Source organism: Marmota marmota, unplaced genomic scaffold (assembly GCF_001458135.2).
Source record: "Marmota marmota marmota unplaced genomic scaffold, marMar, whole genome shotgun sequence".
NCBI lineage: Eukaryota > Metazoa > Chordata > Mammalia > Rodentia > Sciuridae > Marmota > Marmota marmota.
Genome location: NW_026000016.1, coordinates 34,296,749 through 34,314,741, shown reverse-complemented (window position 1 = coordinate 34,314,741; position 17,993 = coordinate 34,296,749). Strand labels below are relative to the sequence as shown.

At 35.9% G+C, this 17,993-nt stretch overlaps 1 protein-coding gene across 6 annotated transcripts in view; it reads left to right on the top strand.

Annotated features, from left to right (window-relative positions):
- The window catches only part of Tatdn3 (TatD DNase domain containing 3), a 37,036-nt gene that overhangs the window by 11,808 nt on the left and 7,235 nt on the right, over positions 1-17,993 (top strand). For 3 of the 6 annotated variants that reach the window (XM_015483664.2, XM_048809412.1, XM_048809413.1), the window contains 8 exons: positions 1,138-1,211; positions 1,415-1,499; positions 4,458-4,520; positions 5,446-5,555; positions 5,723-5,778; positions 7,683-7,795; positions 8,981-9,061; positions 13,298-14,265. In XM_015483664.2, coding sequence (XP_015339150.1) covers positions 1,138-1,211; positions 1,415-1,499; positions 4,458-4,520; positions 5,446-5,555; positions 5,723-5,778; positions 7,683-7,795; positions 8,981-9,061; positions 13,298-13,441 — 726 coding nt within the window. In that variant the 3' untranslated portion in view covers positions 13,442-14,265. Of the gene's footprint in view, positions 1-1,137; positions 1,212-1,414; positions 1,500-4,457; positions 4,521-5,445; positions 5,556-5,722; positions 5,779-7,682; positions 7,796-8,980; positions 9,062-13,297; positions 14,266-17,993 lie in introns of those variants that run through there. The other 3 variants (XM_015483665.2, XM_048809415.1, XM_048809414.1) reach the window with 3 other exon arrangements.

The window sequence follows — 17,993 nt, the reverse complement described above, 5'->3', positions numbered from 1 at the left end:
CTGGGGGGGGGGGCGGCCGGGACAGCCAAGGCCACTCGGGGAAGGAGGGATGCCCACGGGGCACGCCAGGCCCTGCCTGTTTCAATGTGGCAGCTGGGGTCTTCCAGTCCCAGCAGCGGTCACAGGGAGTCCGGAGGCCACTCCAAGCTAAGCCCTTTCTGAATTTTATCTCACTTAATGTTTTATAACCCTCTGAGGAAGTACTATTTTGTAGCCAACCATTTCCCATTTGATAGATGACACAGTTAAGGCCGAGAAATTAGTATCTCTAGTTCAAAGACACATGCTAGTGAAGTGATAGAGACAGGTTAGTCTGAATTCAAAACATATTCCTGAAACCACCATTCTTACTAGTCTTGTATAACAGAATGGTCCATCTGTAAGTTCTTAAATTCACATTATTCTAGAGATTGGGGATATATTATAAAAGTTTTCTGAAACATTTTTATTTCCTAGAAAAATTATTAGTTTTTGGAAATGTTTATGAAATCCATCATAACTAGCGTTTCGCGGTCTAATCAGAAAGTGGTAGAGTCTGGGTGTGGTGGCTCATGCCTGTGATCCCAACTACTCAGAAAGCTGAGGCAGGAGGATCATGAGTTTGAGGACAGCCTGGGCTACTTAGTGAGACCCTGCCTTAAAACTGAATTTAGAAAAAGGGCTAGGGATGCAACTCAGTGGTAGAGCACTTGCCTAACATGCCCAAGGCCCTGGGTTGGATCCTTATTATTTGCGGGGGGGGGGAAGGGGGGGCGCTGGGGGTGGGGGGAGAGTAATAGAATTAGAAATGATTGCCAATATCTTTTTACATACAGCCTAATTAGGTGGGTGGGCTTTACAATCCCACAGGCCTAATGACCTATTTAAGCTATTTGACTGTATTCAAAACTCTGCTACTGATCTATACAGTGGATTATAACAATACATACCTCCTAGGTCTGTGTATATTAAGGGAGATAATATTTATATTAACTGAGCCTGGGGCCTGAAACAGTAAGTACTCAGTGTTAGCCATTATTATTATATTAATAATAAAAGCCTGAGTAAATAAAAATAACTAAATTTAAAATTTGAATTTGAATTAAATGTGTGATGTATATTGTTTGGGACTCTTAACTATTCTATTTTTTTTTTCAGGCCAATGTTATGGCCCTTGTAGCAGTTGCTGAACATTCAGGAGAATTTGAAAAGATTATGCAACTTTCAGAAAGGTACTCCTTCTAATTAAAATTTTAAAGAATTGCTATTAAGGACACTTATATCAGTTATATAACATCAAATATTTATTTTTAAAGAGAATGGGAGGAAAAGCATATTAGCATAGTCCTAAAATTAAGATTCTTTTCTACTTTATAATGACACTGTAGTTGCCTACTCTATATTCCTGTGTTCTTAATTTATTCTACATTTTTAGATACAGCGGGTTCATTCTGCCATGCTTGGGTGTTCACCCAGTTCAAGAACTTTCACCAGAAGACCAAAGAAGTGTTACATTAAAGGTAATAGTCACATAAAACAAGACCCATAAAAATGATAATAACTTTTTAAAAAATTTTTTTAGTTGTAGATGGACACAATACCTTTATTTTATTCATTTATTTCTATGTGGTGCTGAGGATCAAACCCAGTTCTTCACACATCCTAGGCAAGAGCTCTATCACCAAGCTCTACCCCAGCTCCTGGTAATAACTTTGACCCAGTTATCCTCCTCTTTCTAATTTATATTCTAAGAAAGTAATCCATTCATTCACAAAAAAAAATTGTTATGACATTATTTATAGTAGAGAAAAATAGAAACAGCTGCAAGGTTCAGAAATAAAGGAATCATTAACTGACTTGTAGAATGTTAATTATAATTCAGTTATAGAAAATGAGAATTATGAAGTTATTGTAGCACATGAAAAATGTTTACTATAATAAGGAGAAAAACAATACCAAATAGTTTATTGACTATTAGTAACATTCATGTAAAAACATATTCCAAGCCGGGCACCGTAGTGCATGCCTGTAATCCCAACAGCTTGGGAGGCTGAGGCAGGAGGATTTCAAGTTCAAAGCCAGCTTCAGCAAAAAGCGAGGCGCTAAGCAACTCAGTGAGACCCTATCTCTAAATAAAATACAAAAATAGGGCTGGGGATGTGGCTCAGTGGTTGAATGCCCCTGAGTTCAATCCCCAGTACCCCAAAAAATAATAATAATAAAAATATATTCCACAAGGAAAAGACTGGAAAGAAAAACACAGAAATGATAGTAATTATGATGATCTGATAGAATTATAAATTACTTTATTCCACATTTTTTTGTCCTGTAGTCATATTTCTTTGGAAAAAAAGTGATAGAATATATCTAGAAAAAGAAAGGTACAAAGATTCACGGGTATAATTGGGTTCTCTGAACATGAAAGCATCTCTTCAGAATTGCTCTCAAGCTATTAAATTGCATTGATATTATACTCTCTCTAAAATCATCCTATCCACATGGTCTCACTGACTCACTGTATTCAATATGTGTTATATTTCATGCTTGTCTCCTGACTCAGCATCATGAAGATGCACAATTTTTTGAGTTTTTTGTTATATAATGGAGTTGATAGATCATTTCAAAGAAGTAATTACCCTTTGGTTAGGGCCATCGACTTTTATACTAATGTATTTAGTATATTCCTACATTAAAGATGGTAACAAGGTGTGATTTATATTTTAAAAAGATCCCTTTGTCTACGGTATGAAGAATGAATTCTGAGGAGGGCAAAAAAGAAAAAAGGATAGTTAGAAGGCTATTGCAGTAGTTCACGTGAGAATAATGATGGGTTGAACCAAAGTGAGAGTGGTACAGGTAAAGAGAAGTGAATGAATTTGGCATATGTTTTAGATAGCTTTTCACCACTATGACCAAAATACCCAGCAAGAACAACTTAGAGGGGGTAAAGTTGATTGGGGGCTCATAGTTTTGGAGATTTTCATCCATAGACAGCCAACTTCATTGCTCTGGGTGAGGCAGCACATCATAGGAGAAAGGCCCAGTGCAGGAATTCTGCTCAGCTCACAGTGAGATCAGGAAGTGGAGAGAGAAAGAGGAAGGGACTGCAGGTAGAACAGCCCTTCCAGGGCATGCCCCCAGTGAACCACCTTCTCCAGCCAGGATGGACTGATTAGGTCTCATAGTCTAATCATTTTACATTTAACTACTCCTGCATTAACAGGAAACTTTGGGGGATACCTTATATCCAAACCATAATGGCAAATAATTTATTTCAAAATAAAATTGCTTTGCCAGGCATGGTGGTTCATGGCTGTTATCCTAGCATCTCTGGAGGCTGAGGCAGGAGGGTTATGAGTTCAAAGCCAGCCTCTGCAATTTAGCAAGGCCCAAAGCAACTTAGCAAGACCCTGTCTCAAAATAAAAAAAATAAAAAATAAAAAATTTTAAAGGCTGAGGATGTGGCTCAGTGATTAAGCACTCCTGAGTTCAATCCCTGGTACCAAAAAAAAAAAAAAAAAGAAAAGAAAGAAAAGAAAAGAAATTGCTTTTAATTCACTTCAGGTAAAAATGCTTATCCTCTTGTCCTCCTGAGTTGTTGAGTATGATACAATTAGCTTAACTGCCAGAGAATCACAATCCAAAATGTTGGAAACCAGAGCAGGACAGCACTCCAAAGGATCTCTACTATTTATATAGAGGTCTATTACCATAAGTGTTCATTTAGTTAACCAGTGTTTACTGAGCACCTACTATGTGCCAGCCCCTCCTCTGAGCAGTAGAGACCTGACAATGAGTAAAAACCCTCTCATGGAAGCTAGATTTTAGATGGGACAATCAACAATTATATAAACCAGAAAACTTTCAAAGCACTAAGTGCTTTGAAAAAAAAATGATTATTTGATAGGAATTTGGATGGTGTTTTGCTGTTGTTGTTTTGTTTAGTTTTACTTTATATTTTTTTGAGGTACTGGGGATAGAAGAAATAGAAGGCTGATATGGCTAAAGGGATAGAGAAAGTGATAATGATAGAATCAGAAGAATTGGACAGATATCTCATAAAGACCTTGTTCGATTTTAGTTTACATGTAATGGAGGATGTAAAGTGTGGAGTGACAAGATGTGATTTATGTCTTTAAAAGATCCAGTTGGCTATAATAATCCAAAATTTTACCAAATTATACTTCCTAACTAACTGCCAGGAAATGTCTGTAAACAGAGGGCAATGATTAAATGGGACTCTTCGTTGAAAAGTCATATTTTTATAATCTGAATAGGTATGGGATAAGTTTCTACTCAGACTATAGTTAGAAGTACTCACAATTATAGAAGGGTTACTATTCTTAGTTCATTAACCTGTTAAATACATTAAATGAATGTAAAGTATCGGCATAGCATAGAGCCTAGCACTCAATATGTGCTCATGAAATAGTAGTTCCCTTCTTCCATTTTAACAAATTTACTTTTTGTTCTCCCAGGATTTGGATTTAGCTTTGCCTATCATCGAGAAGTATAAGGATCAGTTGTTGGCAATTGGAGAGGTAAAGACCCATTAGCTGATCAAACAACTTTTAATCTAGACCTCCAAATGATATATGATAGGTGAAGATAATCCTTAGTTTCATATGGGTGATTATAACTGACTTGAATAATTATGTTCACTTCATTCAGCTGAATTTGTTGAGAGTTCCTCAATAAGCAAGAGAGCATGGGGATGAAAGAATAGAAAACCATAGGCTTTATTAATAAGAGAGAAAAACTATACTAATAGCATTTCTAAATACTTTGCTTTTTATTTTTTCCTTTTGCTTAAATGTAGATCATTGCTTTTGTTAGTTAAAGTTGTGCGTGTGTGTGTGTGTGTGTGTGTGTGTGTGTGTATCCCTTCATAAGTAATTTAAAAGCAAACTTTAAATAGGGTATAGTTTGTAACAGTTTTATTTAAATTATTTATAATGCTAAAATATTTTCATCACCTATTAATAAAGTCCATTTCTTATTCAAGATAGAAGAATAACATTCAAACTTAGAGTATAGATAATAGAATGCATGCCAATATAGTATCAAAGGAAACAGTCATCTATGATCTATGCTGTCCAGTGTGATAACCACATGTAGCTGTTGAACACTTGAAATATGAGTCCTCCAAATTGAAATGGGCTGTAAGTGTAAAACACATACTGAATTTCAAAGTCCAGTACCCTCTCCCAGAAAAATAATATAAAAAACTCAGGTTTTTGTACATGTTAAAATGATATTTTGAATCTACTGGGTTAAATAAAATAAAGTTTGTTATTAAAATTAATTTCACTTGTTTTTTTTCAATATTTTTAATGTGGCTACTATAAAATATGAATTCCATATATGGCTTATGATGTGTTTCTATCACGTAGCACTGATTTATAGAATCTCTTTGGGGATTTATTAAGCCATAAATATGTAATTTCCTTTATTTTTCTGTTACAGATTGGACTAGATTTCTCTCCCAGATTTGCTAACACTGATAAACAGAAGGAAGAGCAAAGACAAGTTCTAATCACACAGGTTCAATTAGCCAAAAGACTAAATTTGCCTCTGTAGGTTTACTTATCTTTCTGTATTAATAGCTATAGAGCAAATTAAATAATGACCAAAGAATCCTCCTGAAATGGAGTTCTGCATCTCTTTTTTCTCTGAATTATTGAACAAAAATAATACTTTCAGATTTCCAAGTATTAAAAGGAATTTTGTTGTTATTAAACAGAAACGTTCACTCGCGCTCAGCTGGAAGACCTACCATCAGCCTCTTGCAGGAACAAGGTATTTAAGATTCCTGAGAGACATGTGTCTAATCTTCAAGTTTGACATTTCTAGTTCCTAATCTCATAGAGCAAGCCACGTTTTGATTTGATTTCTTAAAGAGAAGGGAATGAGGCAAGAGCAAAGACAGAAATCAGCTAAGGTGATTTTGCAAGTCAGGGTACTTTTTACAAGGGTTTCACGCAATATATTTAACAGGACAGGATAGAGCAAATGAAAACTTGAATCAATTTATATTCCTTACTTTAAAAATCAGTAGCTCCAGTTTGGTTTCGTTTTTTTGTTTGTTTTTTTTTTTTCCTTTTGGTACCAGGGATTGAACCCAGTGGGGCTTAACCACCAAGCCACATCACCAGCCCTTTTTTTATATTTTATTTAGAGACAGGCCCTCACTAAGTTGCTGAGGCTGGGTTTGAACTTTTGATTCTCCTGCCTCAGCTTCTCATTGCTGGGATTACAGACATGCACCACTGCGCCCAGCAGCAACTCCAGCTTCTAAGTCACCATGAGTAACATGAAAGAAGAAAACAAGGCAAGGCAGGGCAATCACACAACAGTCATCTTGGATCAGTGTTTTGTAGGTTTTCTGCCTATTGCTTCACAAAATAATACTGTACTGATTATGGCCATTATACATAAAATGCACTGTCATCTTCATGGTTGTCCCTAAAGTAAAAACATATCTGATAGCATTATTTTTTTTAAATGCCATCCACAGTAAGAAATTTTCTTTATTTTGAGACTCATATGCACATAAAGAAAGCTAACATTTTTCATAAGCAGCACATATATGTGTATTTGTATGTAAATGTATTTAAGTGTATGCAAGCCCATGCTTGTGGGTTATCACCTACTAAATTGATTTCGTAGCCCATTTATTGTCATAACTCATAGTCACCCATACCATTTGAAAAAACACTGTCAATTAATGAAGCAGATGTAATTGCCTGCAATTAAACATTGTATTTCTCAGTGATGAATACTAAACACTTCTGAAATCACTGAAAACAGGATTTTTTTACATTTTTTTAAATTTTTAGTTCTAGATGGACACAATACCTTTATTTATTTATTTTTATGTGGTCCTGAGGATCGAACCCATTGCCTCATCTACTAGGCAAGTGCTCTGCCACTGAGCCTCAACCCCATGATTGAAAACATGATTTTTATGCTGACTGAGCAATTGTCCTTTAAGAACTAGAGTTGATTTTATGAAGCCAACTCTTAATTGTTTAATTTGTGAGTCATCTAGCTCTCCATTTCTTTTTTATTAGCATTTTTTTTTTTTTAGGAAAATAAATGTGCCTAAAGATCTTCTACTGGGGCAATAATTTGACAATTCAAAGACTTCTGGAAAAAAATCTGAGGGTATAGGCAGTTTAAATAATTGTTTTTTAAATTGTTTAAATTTTATTTAAAAGAATTTATTTTTTATGACCAATGTGATTCTGCAATCTGTACAATCAGAAAAATGAGAAATTATACCCCAATTGATTCAAATGTATGAATTGCCAAGATCATTGTAATGTCATGTGTAGCTAATAAAAAAAATAAAATAATAAAGTATAAAAAATTTTTAAAAATTTATTTTTAATATTTATTTAGTTGTAAATGAACACACAGTATCTTTATTTATTTTTATGTGGTGTTGAGGATTGAACCCAGTGCCTCACACATGCAAGGCAAGTGCTTTATCACTGAGCTACAGCCCCAGCCCAAGAATATTTTTTATTCTATTTATTGAACATTGTATTTATCTACCCTGAAGTCATAGAATCTTGCCTTTATATCGCAGTGACCAAGATTTACTAGAATTTCAAATCTCTGTAGTTCAATTTGACTAAAGAGAAAAACTTTTCTTAAGGAAACAAAATGGAACACTGATTTATCTTTAATTTTGGAAGGTGCTGATAAGGTACTGCTGCATGCGTTTGATGGCCGGCCATCTGTAGCCATGGAAGGAGTAAGAGCTGGGTACTTCTTCTCAATTCCACCTTCTATCATAAGAAGTGGACAGGTAAGTTCTTTCATTAAAACTTATCATCCGATACTTTGTGAAATGTACTTTAAAATATAGGCTTTGACGGGCTGGGGATGTGGCTCAAGCAATAGCGCGCTCGCCTGGCATGCGTGCGGCCTGGGTTCAATCCTCAGCACCACATACAAACAAAGATGTTGTGTCCGCCGATAACTAAAAAGTAAATATTAAAAAAATTTAAAAAAATATATATAGGCTTTGAAAACATACTTATGATACTATTCTAGTTACATTTCAAAAATTAAACTTAGGTCTCTATCTCACATATATATATGTAAATTAATTAAAAACTAGATTACAGACCTAAATATAGGAGCTAAAATTTCTAAAACCCTCAGAAGAAAATAGGTCTAAATATTTTGACCTGGGTTTTGCAATGGTTTCCCTAGCTACAACAACAAAAACATAAGCAACCAAAGAAAAAATATATATATTAGCCATTATCAAAATTCACAACTTCTGCAATTAAAAAAAGAGACATATACTTCAAAGCATTCTGTCAATAAGGTGGAAAGACAACCCACATAAAGAGAAAAAAAAATCTGCAAGTCATGTATCTGATAAAAGTTCAGGTATCTAGAATACGTAACATACCATTACAGCTCAACAATTAAAAAAAAACCTTGATTTTAAAAATTGGTAAAGGATTTACAAAGATATTTTTCTCAAGAAAACATCAAGTGACCATAAGTGCATAAACATGCTCAATATTATTCTCCATTATGTTAATGCCAATCAAAGGCACAGTGAGATGCTACACCACCCAACTCAGTTTAGTAGTTCCTCAAAAAATTAAAGGTAAATAGAAAGAAACACTGAATGTGGCAGTGGTGGGCCAATGACGGAATTCTCTTCTTTGGGTCTTTCAGAAGATATGTGATATCAGATATTTGAATTTCTTGATGGATATACTTCATTTTTGCTATGGTTATAACTAGAAGCTTAGTTCCCTGGAAGCTTTGAATAAGTTTATCAATGAGTGTTTATATTTTAACGATAACTGTTAATAGTGGAATAATGTGAACATAGTAGGAATCCAGGTAGTATTTATCAATTTAGTATTAAAGCCTGAATTTTAGTTTCTTCTGGAATGATGCATATGGGTTTAATATTTTATCTGTATTTCTCACATTTTAATTTTATTGCCTTTCTCTTTTCTCTAAGAAGCAGAAACTTGTGAAACAGTTGCCTTTAACTTCCATCTGCTTAGAAACAGATTCACCTGTGCTAGGACCAGAAAAACAGGTAAATGATTTTTCAATTTGAATATTATTTAGGTTGTATCTTTCGTTTTAGCTGTTTCAGTTTAACTATGTTTTTCAGTATAGTGTAAATACAGTGGAATCCTAATGCTAGGTTGATTGTTTACACTGAGTTTTTTAAAATTATTTTTTAGTTGTCAATGGACCTTTATTTTGTTTATTTATATGTGGTGCTGAGAATCAAACCCAGTGCCTCACACATGCTAGGCAAATGCTCTATCACTGAGCCACTACCCCAGTCCCTTTATTGAGTTTTTTTCTAAATACAGCTTTTGTGCTACAAAGAATGTTATTTGTTAGGGAGCATGGCCTAATTTATGTAATAAAACACAGTGTCTAGAATCAGAAAGATTTGATTCAAATTTTGTTTCTGTTGCTGACTAGATGACTTTGGGTAAGCTTTTTAATCTCTCTGAAACTTTTTTTTCTTTCATTTATAAAATGTGGGCAAAAGAATACTATACTTTAAGGATTATGGTAAGGACTACATGAAGGTACTTGAAAGCACCTAACAGCAGCTGGTATATTGTAGGTGATCAATAAATATTCATTTTTCTCCTTTTAATTAGCTTGTTATTATGTATTTCTTTCATTACAAGTATTGATATTATCATAGATTTTTGTATCTGATCATTGCTATAGAATCTCATTTTGTTATTGTAGACCACAAAGAATCACCTTTTAAATTTCATAGTTTCATATTGCTACTGCTTTAAATTATAATTTTCTGAAAGGAAGTCACAGCATCTGCTTTTTATTTGCTTTAGACAGTGTCTGTTACAGTTAGCTCATAATGTACAATTTGATAACTGCTTGTGATGTCTATTGGATCTGTGTCTCCACACTTCCCAAATTCAGAGAACTGTCCCTCAAAATTTGGAGGTCTAGAAGCAGCAGAAATCATTATGTGATTATTAACAAACGATGATTATTTGTGATTGCAATGTGAATTATACTAATTAATGTCCAATTAACTACATTTTTAGTGGGGAGGGTACTGGGGATTTCACTCAGGGGCACATGGCCACCGAGACACATCCCCAGCCCAATTTTGTATTTTATTTAGAGACAGGGTCTCACTGAGTTGCTTAGCACTTCACTTTTGCTGAGGCTGACTTTGAACTTGTAATCCTCCTGTCTCAGCTTCCCAAGCCAGTAGGATTATAGGCATGCACCACCATACCTGTTTAATTAACTACATTTTTGTAAATCCTTTTTTATCAAAGTATAAAAGCCAGGAACAAGAAAGTAGAGGATCATAACTTCTTTTTTCTATTTGGGTATAGGTCAGAATAGTATAGAATTACTGTCCTGATGTGTTAAATGAAAGAAAAGGATCTAGCATTTTTCTCCTAAACGAGAATAAATTTTGAATGCTGTTATAACTCAGTTTTTTTATTTGTATTTAGATGATTTAACAAAAACTGAGTTTGTGGCATAGTGCCTTGTACTAAGTAGGTATTCAATAAACATTTTTTGTATGTATGTGTGTATATAGATGTGTGTGTGTGTGTGTGTGTGTGTGTGTGTTTGGTGGTGCTGGGTATCAAACCCACAGCCTCACTAGCCAGGGCTCTACCACTGAACTACATCCTCAGCCCTAAACATTTATTATGGAAAGTTAGAAACAGGGAAGATCATGAACAAGAAAATAAAACTATCTGCCACACTATAATAGTTACAGGCATAAACTCTAAAGTCAGATTGCTTGGGTTTAACCTCAGCTGGCCTTCTTGCTATCTGTGTAGGATGTTTTTTTACCTACTAGAAAAAGAGGTACTACTAGTAATAGTACCTACTGCATGGAGTTATTTTGAGGATTAAATGAAATATTTCATGAAAAGTTTATAACAGAGAGTCATCTATAAAAAAAGCACTAAATAAATGTAAGTTCTCTGTCCGTCCAGACTTTTTATATCCATGTATGTATATATACATATATTTCATAAAAATAGTATTAGCCTGAATGTATTATTTCGTAACTTCCTTTTATGTATGCACTTCTGCCTATATTAACAAATATACTTTCCATATCATGTTTAACAACTATATAATATTCCAATGTTAAAAGTAAATACGCAATCAGTGATTTGAAAAATTGTGCTCTATATGTGTAATATGAAATGAATTGCATTCTGCCATTGTATAACAAATTATAATAAATAAATAATTTAATTTTTTTTAAAAAGTAAATATTTGGGCTGGGATTGTGGCTCAGTGGTAGAGCGCTCGCTTAGCAGGGGCAGGACCCAGGTTCGATTCTCAGCACCACATAAAAATAAAGGCATTATGTTGTGTCCATCTACAAAAAAAAAAAAAAGTAAATATTGGCTGGGTGCAATGGTACACGCCTATAATCTCAGTGGCTTGGGAGGCAGAGGCAGGAGGATTGTGAGTTCAAAGCTAGACTCAGCAAAAGCTAGATGTTAAGCCACTCAGTGAGACCCTGTCTCCAAATAAAATACAAAATAAGGATGGGTGCTGAGAGCCACAGCCGAAGGGGCCCCAGCAAACTTCCAGCTGCCGGCTGATGATTGGCTCACAGCGGCCCCAGCAACATCTAGCTGATTGGCTCCTCTGCAGTGATGCTCATTGGGCTGTTTCCCTGCCCTTTCAGACCACGGAGCTGCTCATTGGGGGACTTTTTTGGCTCCGCCCACGTGACCCAGCCAATCGGCCTCAAGAGCAGGAGGATTGTGGGAGGTGGGGAGAAGCTTGTGTGGGAGAGAGAGGCTTGTGGAAAGCCGGTGGTGGCAGTTGAGGCTCTGAGGGTTTTTCCTGAGAGGCTGTTTTGTTTGGCGTGTGTGGGTCTAAAAATAAAGTTAGTTTCTTTTGACAAGTGGCTCCTGATTGTGCCCAGCCAGACTGCGGCAGATGGGGATGTGGCTCAGTGGTCAAGTGCCCCTGAGTTCAATTTCTGGTTCTAAATAAATAATAAATATTGGCCATTTAGATTGTATTATAAACAATGTGATGAACATACTTGAACATAAATTTTTGTGCACATTTTTTATTGTGTTGTTAGGCTACATTAATTACTAAGGTTTTTTAACGTTAACAATTACTATTATTCCTCTGAATATTATCACCATGAGTAAATGCTTATTAATAATAACAGTAATTATTTATTTCATCAAATCTAAATGCTACTGATTGTAGGTACAATATATTAAGAAAGAAAAAACACTGCATGTTGTACTAAGACATGCCACTGAGTGTCAGTAAAATATATATATCCATTTCATAGATGTTAAGATGGGGTGGGGAGAAATGCATCTTGGAATCAGTGAAATTCCATTATATAGGCTATCTGGTCTTTCCAGATAGATGGTGTTTTTCTTTTAGTCAAACTGTCATATAACCTGTGAGGTAAGAGGCCAAGCAATAGCGTGGTGACCTTTTGGAGCACATTTACGCAACAAACTGAAGAACAGTTGATCCATCAGACATGTTAGTCTCCAAGTGTTCACTACTACATATTGCTTCATATGCTATGAACTGGGACTTCATTTGTTAATACCCCAAGGCAGGAGCATAGACTTAGAATAATATTGCAGAGGTACCTTTTCTCCTGCCTTCATCAACTTATTAAGAAAAAACACTCCAATTTTTAAAAGTAAATTAATTTAAAAGAAAAAACAAGACGATCTTATCAGAAAAAAAGATTTTATCAGTTCTTTTTAGGTATATGTGACAGAGTATATTTAGACGTTATACAAGGATTAGAACTTATTCTAATTAGGATCCCATTCTTGTGGTTGTACACAATGTGGAGTTACACTGGTCGTGTATTCATATATGAACATAGGAAAGTTATGTTGGATTCATTGTACTGTCTTTCCTATTCCCATCCCCCCATCTCTTCCCTTCATTCCCCTTAGTCTAATCTACTGAGTTTCTATTCTTCCCTCCCCTACTCCTTTTTGTGTGTTAGTATCAGCATATAAGGGGAACATTCAACCTTTGCTTTGGGGGGATTGATTTATTTCACTTAGCATGATAGTCTCCAGTTCCATCCAATTACCAGCAAATGGCTGGGTAATTTTCCATTGTGAATATATATCACATTTTCTTTATCCATTTATCTGTTGAAGAGCTTATCAGTTGTTTTTCACCAACTCATTTTTTTCTGTTTTATCTACAGTCTCCAAGGACCTGCTTCCCTTGAATGTCATGTTTGAATTAGTACCTGTTTTTTTTGTTTGTTTGTTTGTTTCAGGTACGGAATGAGCCCTGCAACGTTTCTATTTCAGCTGAATATATTGCCCAAGTGAAGGGAATCTCAGTGGAAGAAGTGGTAGAAGTAACAACACAGAATGCATTGAAACTCTTTCCCAAGCTTCAACACCTGCTCCAGAAATAGCTTCAAAACCATTCATTGCGTAATCAAATCAGCTTCAAGGGGCAACATTTGAGAAAAAGAAATGTACAGATTAAGAATCTGAACTGAGGCTGGGTGCAGTGGCACATGCCTGTAATCCCAGCGGCTCAGGAAGATTACAAATTCAAGCCAGTCTCAGAAACTTAGCAAGGCCCCAAACAACTTAACAAGACTCTGTCTCAAAATAAAATATCAGGGCGGGATGTGGCTCAGTAGTGGCTAAGTGCCCCTGGGTTCAATCCCCAGCACACAAAAAAAGAGAAACTGAAGAGACCATTCCACAGGATACAGATGTATATTCTAGAGGAATATTTCTCTTATAAGGATAACTTGACTTGGATCCTGAAACCCTGGTTCTGATTCCAGCCTTGTGTTCCTTTTCAGTTAGCCAAGAGCTAGCAGAAAATTGGGTAAATCCTATTGCTGTTTTTTTACCTTGCCCCACTAAATAAAACCACCTTCTGAACCCATCACTTCTAGGAAGGGGTTCTCCCACAGGTAGGAAGACTTCAGCACCAACATGAGGAGGATGTTGGGTTTGATCCCTTGCTACTTGTTTTGCTTCAATAGAACTGAACAAGTGAAAGGAAAGTCTGTTTTTTGTACCATCAGAAATCTCTTTCCTGAGTTTGTAATACTCAGTACTTTGAATTATTTCTCTTTAAGAGCAAAATGTGTAAGGTTTCAAAGTGATATTAGATTTTGACTTCCAAGGCCCCTGTTTGGCAGTCACTATTAAATAGCAAGCCTAAAACTTGTGCCCCTTGGCACAAAAGTTGAGTTAATAAACTAATTTAAAGTTCCAATGAATTTTGTCATATTTAAAATGTAAATGACTTTCTTAAAAATGTATCTGGCCTTTTTGGTGTATAATAATATTTTGTTTTTACATTTTAAAAAACTGTAGGGGCTGGGGATATAGCTCATTGGTAGAGTGCCTGCTTGCATGCACAAGGCCCTAAATTTAGTCCCCAGCACCACACACACACACACACACTCACACACACACACACATCTTAACTGTAAAAACAATCCTGTAGATAGGTAGGTGGTAATGTTCATAACAACAGTGAGTGTACCCAATGCCCCTGAAATGTGCACTTCAAAATGGTTAAGATGGTGCATTTCATTTTATTTGGGGGCAGTTTTATAAATTTATTTGCCAGTAAGTGGTTAGTTCTCACTCACATTAACTATATGCAGATTTTTGAAAATGTTAGCAGAGACATAAGTTACAAGAGTATATAGAACTTGTGTGGTGAACCTTCATCCTCATTACTTCTATAGATAACTGCATATGAATACGGTATGGGACATTCCCTATTCCTTTGGCTTGGACAGCTTTGTTGAGCTTGATATCAAAGCACATATCTGGAGTCTCCATCTTCTTCATAACACATTTTCAGATCTGTGAGTGCCCAAGAGGCACAATTTTGAGTCTATTCCATGAATGCACTTGTGAATATTGATGGTATATTCTCAGGTCACTGCCTCATTGATGGCAAAAAGGCCCTTCTCATTACCCTTCTTTGTGGGAGCCATTCTGCCAGGCCCAGGAATGGATAAGATGGTGAAAACTTATGTGTATCTTACCACAATTTAAAAATACAAATTTACTTCTATGATTTATACTAAAATCTGGGTATTCAATTTTTGCTAAGCATCAAATGCTAGAAAAAGTACTTGTCATAGAAAAAAATCAACTTCCTAAAAATCAAAATGATTTCATGTAAGGAATCTTTAGTAGATATTTTGAGGTAAATTCATTTTCAGAGAAATCAAAACTAATGCTAGGGAAGATTGTCCAAACTAAAGCAGAGTAGCTAAGAAACATAATAGGGTACTTTATGAGTGTGTTAATCAACCTCCCGTTGTTCTAACAAGACACCTGAGATGATAAACTTATGAAGAAAGTATTTTTTGGCTCACAGTTTTAGAGGTTTCAGTCCATAGTTAGTTTGTCTCATTGTCTTGGGGCCTATGACAAGGCAGCACATCATGGTGGACTATATGTGATAGAAGAAAGTCACACATCTCATGTCTAGGACTTACAGCAAGAAAGGATGAGACTGGGTTCCCACAGTCCCCTTCAAGGGCATGTCCTCTTTGAGGACATGATCCCAACATTTCCCACTACATCATGCTTCTTAAAGTTTCTACTATCTCCTACTAGCAGCAAAGGCTGGGTACTGAGTCTCCAGCACATGGACTTTGGGAAGACATTTAAGATCCAAACGTGGTGATGTACACCTGTAATCCCAACAGCTTGGGAGGCTGAGCCAGGAGGATCCCAAGTTCAAAGCCAGCCTCAGCAACTTAGCAAGGTCCTAGGTATCTTAGCAAGACCCTGACTCAAAATAAAAAAGAAAAAGCATTGGAAATGTGTCTCTGGTTAAGCACACCTGGGTTCAGTCCTGGTACCAAAAAAAAAAAAGATTCAAATGATAGCAATGAGGTATGTAACTATCCATCAGCATTATTATACACAAAATTTCTACATTCAACAGGAACTTATAGTAAAACCAGACTTCAGAGCTCTTCCAACTCTTTCTTTTCCCTGTTTCCTACCTCTTCCTGCCCACATTTCTTCTGTTAAACTCTCATCTTAATGTCCAACATAAATTACTGCATCTTGTTCACTCACTCCAGCCAGGCATGATCCCCACCTTCATGTTGTTTAGTCATTTTCTTTATTTATTCATTCCTTTCATGTATTCCATAAAGTTATTGGGCCCTTCTATAAGTGACCCACTAGATGATGTCCAGAGGTTACAAAGAGGAATAAGACATGTTCCTTGTCCTCAGTTCGTGCTTTAATAAAAGAGGTAGCCAAATGGGCAAATAATTTCAAAGCAATGTGAGAAATGCCACAATAATGAAGATCAGAGTGCTGTCAACCAGTCTAATGAAACATTCCTTTATTTTTTCAGTACTGGGGATTGAACCCAGATCCTCATGCATCCTGAGCAAGTGCTGGACATTCTCAGCCCCCTTTTTATTTTTTGGAGACAAGGTCTCACCAAGTTGAGCCAGTCATCCTCCTGCTTCAATCTCCAGATTAACTGGAATTACAGGTGTGCACCACCACACCCAGTTTATATTCCTTTTTAGTAGAATTGTCTTGCGTATGTTTTGCACCCTTAGGGGTTGTAAGCCTTTTGAAGATAAGCCAAATTTTTGTTTTCACCTCTTTTTTTGTACTGGGGATTGAACCCAGGGGCACTTAATCACTGAGCCACATCACCACCCTTTTTTATATATATATTTTGAGACAAGGTCTTATTAAGTTTCTGTAACTGGCTTTGAACCAGGATCTTCCTGCTCCTGAGTCACTGGGCTTACAGGCGTGCACCACTGAGTCCAGCTTTGTCTTCGAATTTTCTACATAGACTGAAACAAAAAGGGGAAGGAAACATGTGACAGAGGTAAGGATTATGATAGGAGAGGAGTGAGCAAGAAAAAGAGCAAGCAGCAAAGTGCATGATAATGAAAGAACTGATATTAATTTCTTCTTACAAGAATGATATAATTTCATCTTACTATTACTAAAAAAAATTAAAAAAAAAAAGATAAGAGCTAGAGTGAAAACCATTTCTTTCAGTAAGGGATGTCACCATATGCTGGGAGGTAGGGAGACATTTTGCCTTTTAGCCAAGGCAGGGGGAAGCTGTTTCCAATTAGGACTTCTGGAAATGAGGAAAGGAATATAATTGGAGGACAAAAATAAAACTAAAGACAGGTGGAAGATGGAGGAATGTTTTATAGCTATGCCCAAGTTATCAATAGAGGCATTTTGGGGTTACAAATGTGATTACATATCCCAATGCTGCTGAGAGAAGAAAATAAAAATTATTCTATCTGAAGTAAAATATCTACCCCAACCTTTAAAAAACCTTCACAGAATAATATTCTCAGTGACCTTCAAAACAAAGCAGCAACCTTTTAAAAGCCAATCAATGAAACTTGTTATTCATATCATATATATCTGACTAGTTGTATCTTCCTTGAGCTACAAAAGTGCATATTTTAGGAAATTTCAGCAATTGGTAGTAAAGAGAGACTTATTTTTAATCCTAAGGAAAAAATATTGGTCATCTAGAAGAGTAAAAAGTAGAAAATAAAATTTTCTTAAACTCTCTTAAGTTTGTGTGATGGACTCCCAAAACAGAAGACAGATTAATAAAATAAAAGCAGGCAAGTTTATTAATGCACATTGTATGAGAGAAAAGTCACTCAAGGTAGTGGCTTAGAAGACTGCCTTAAATAGTATTTCCACAAAGAAAAATACCTTTTAGAGAAGTAACAAGACAAAGGAAAACAATCCCAGGCTTCAAAGGAGGAAAACATGGAATGTAAATTTATGGACCGAAAATTGGCTCACTGGTGCCTGTCTCTGAGCTGATAAGCAAGTGTTGTAAAGAGGAATTTATATCCATTCTGTGGGTGGGAAAAAGGGAAGGATGTAAAAAGACCTTCTAACTTTGTGAATGCTATGGTTTGGATCTGGAATGTTCCACAAAGTCTCATGTGTTGA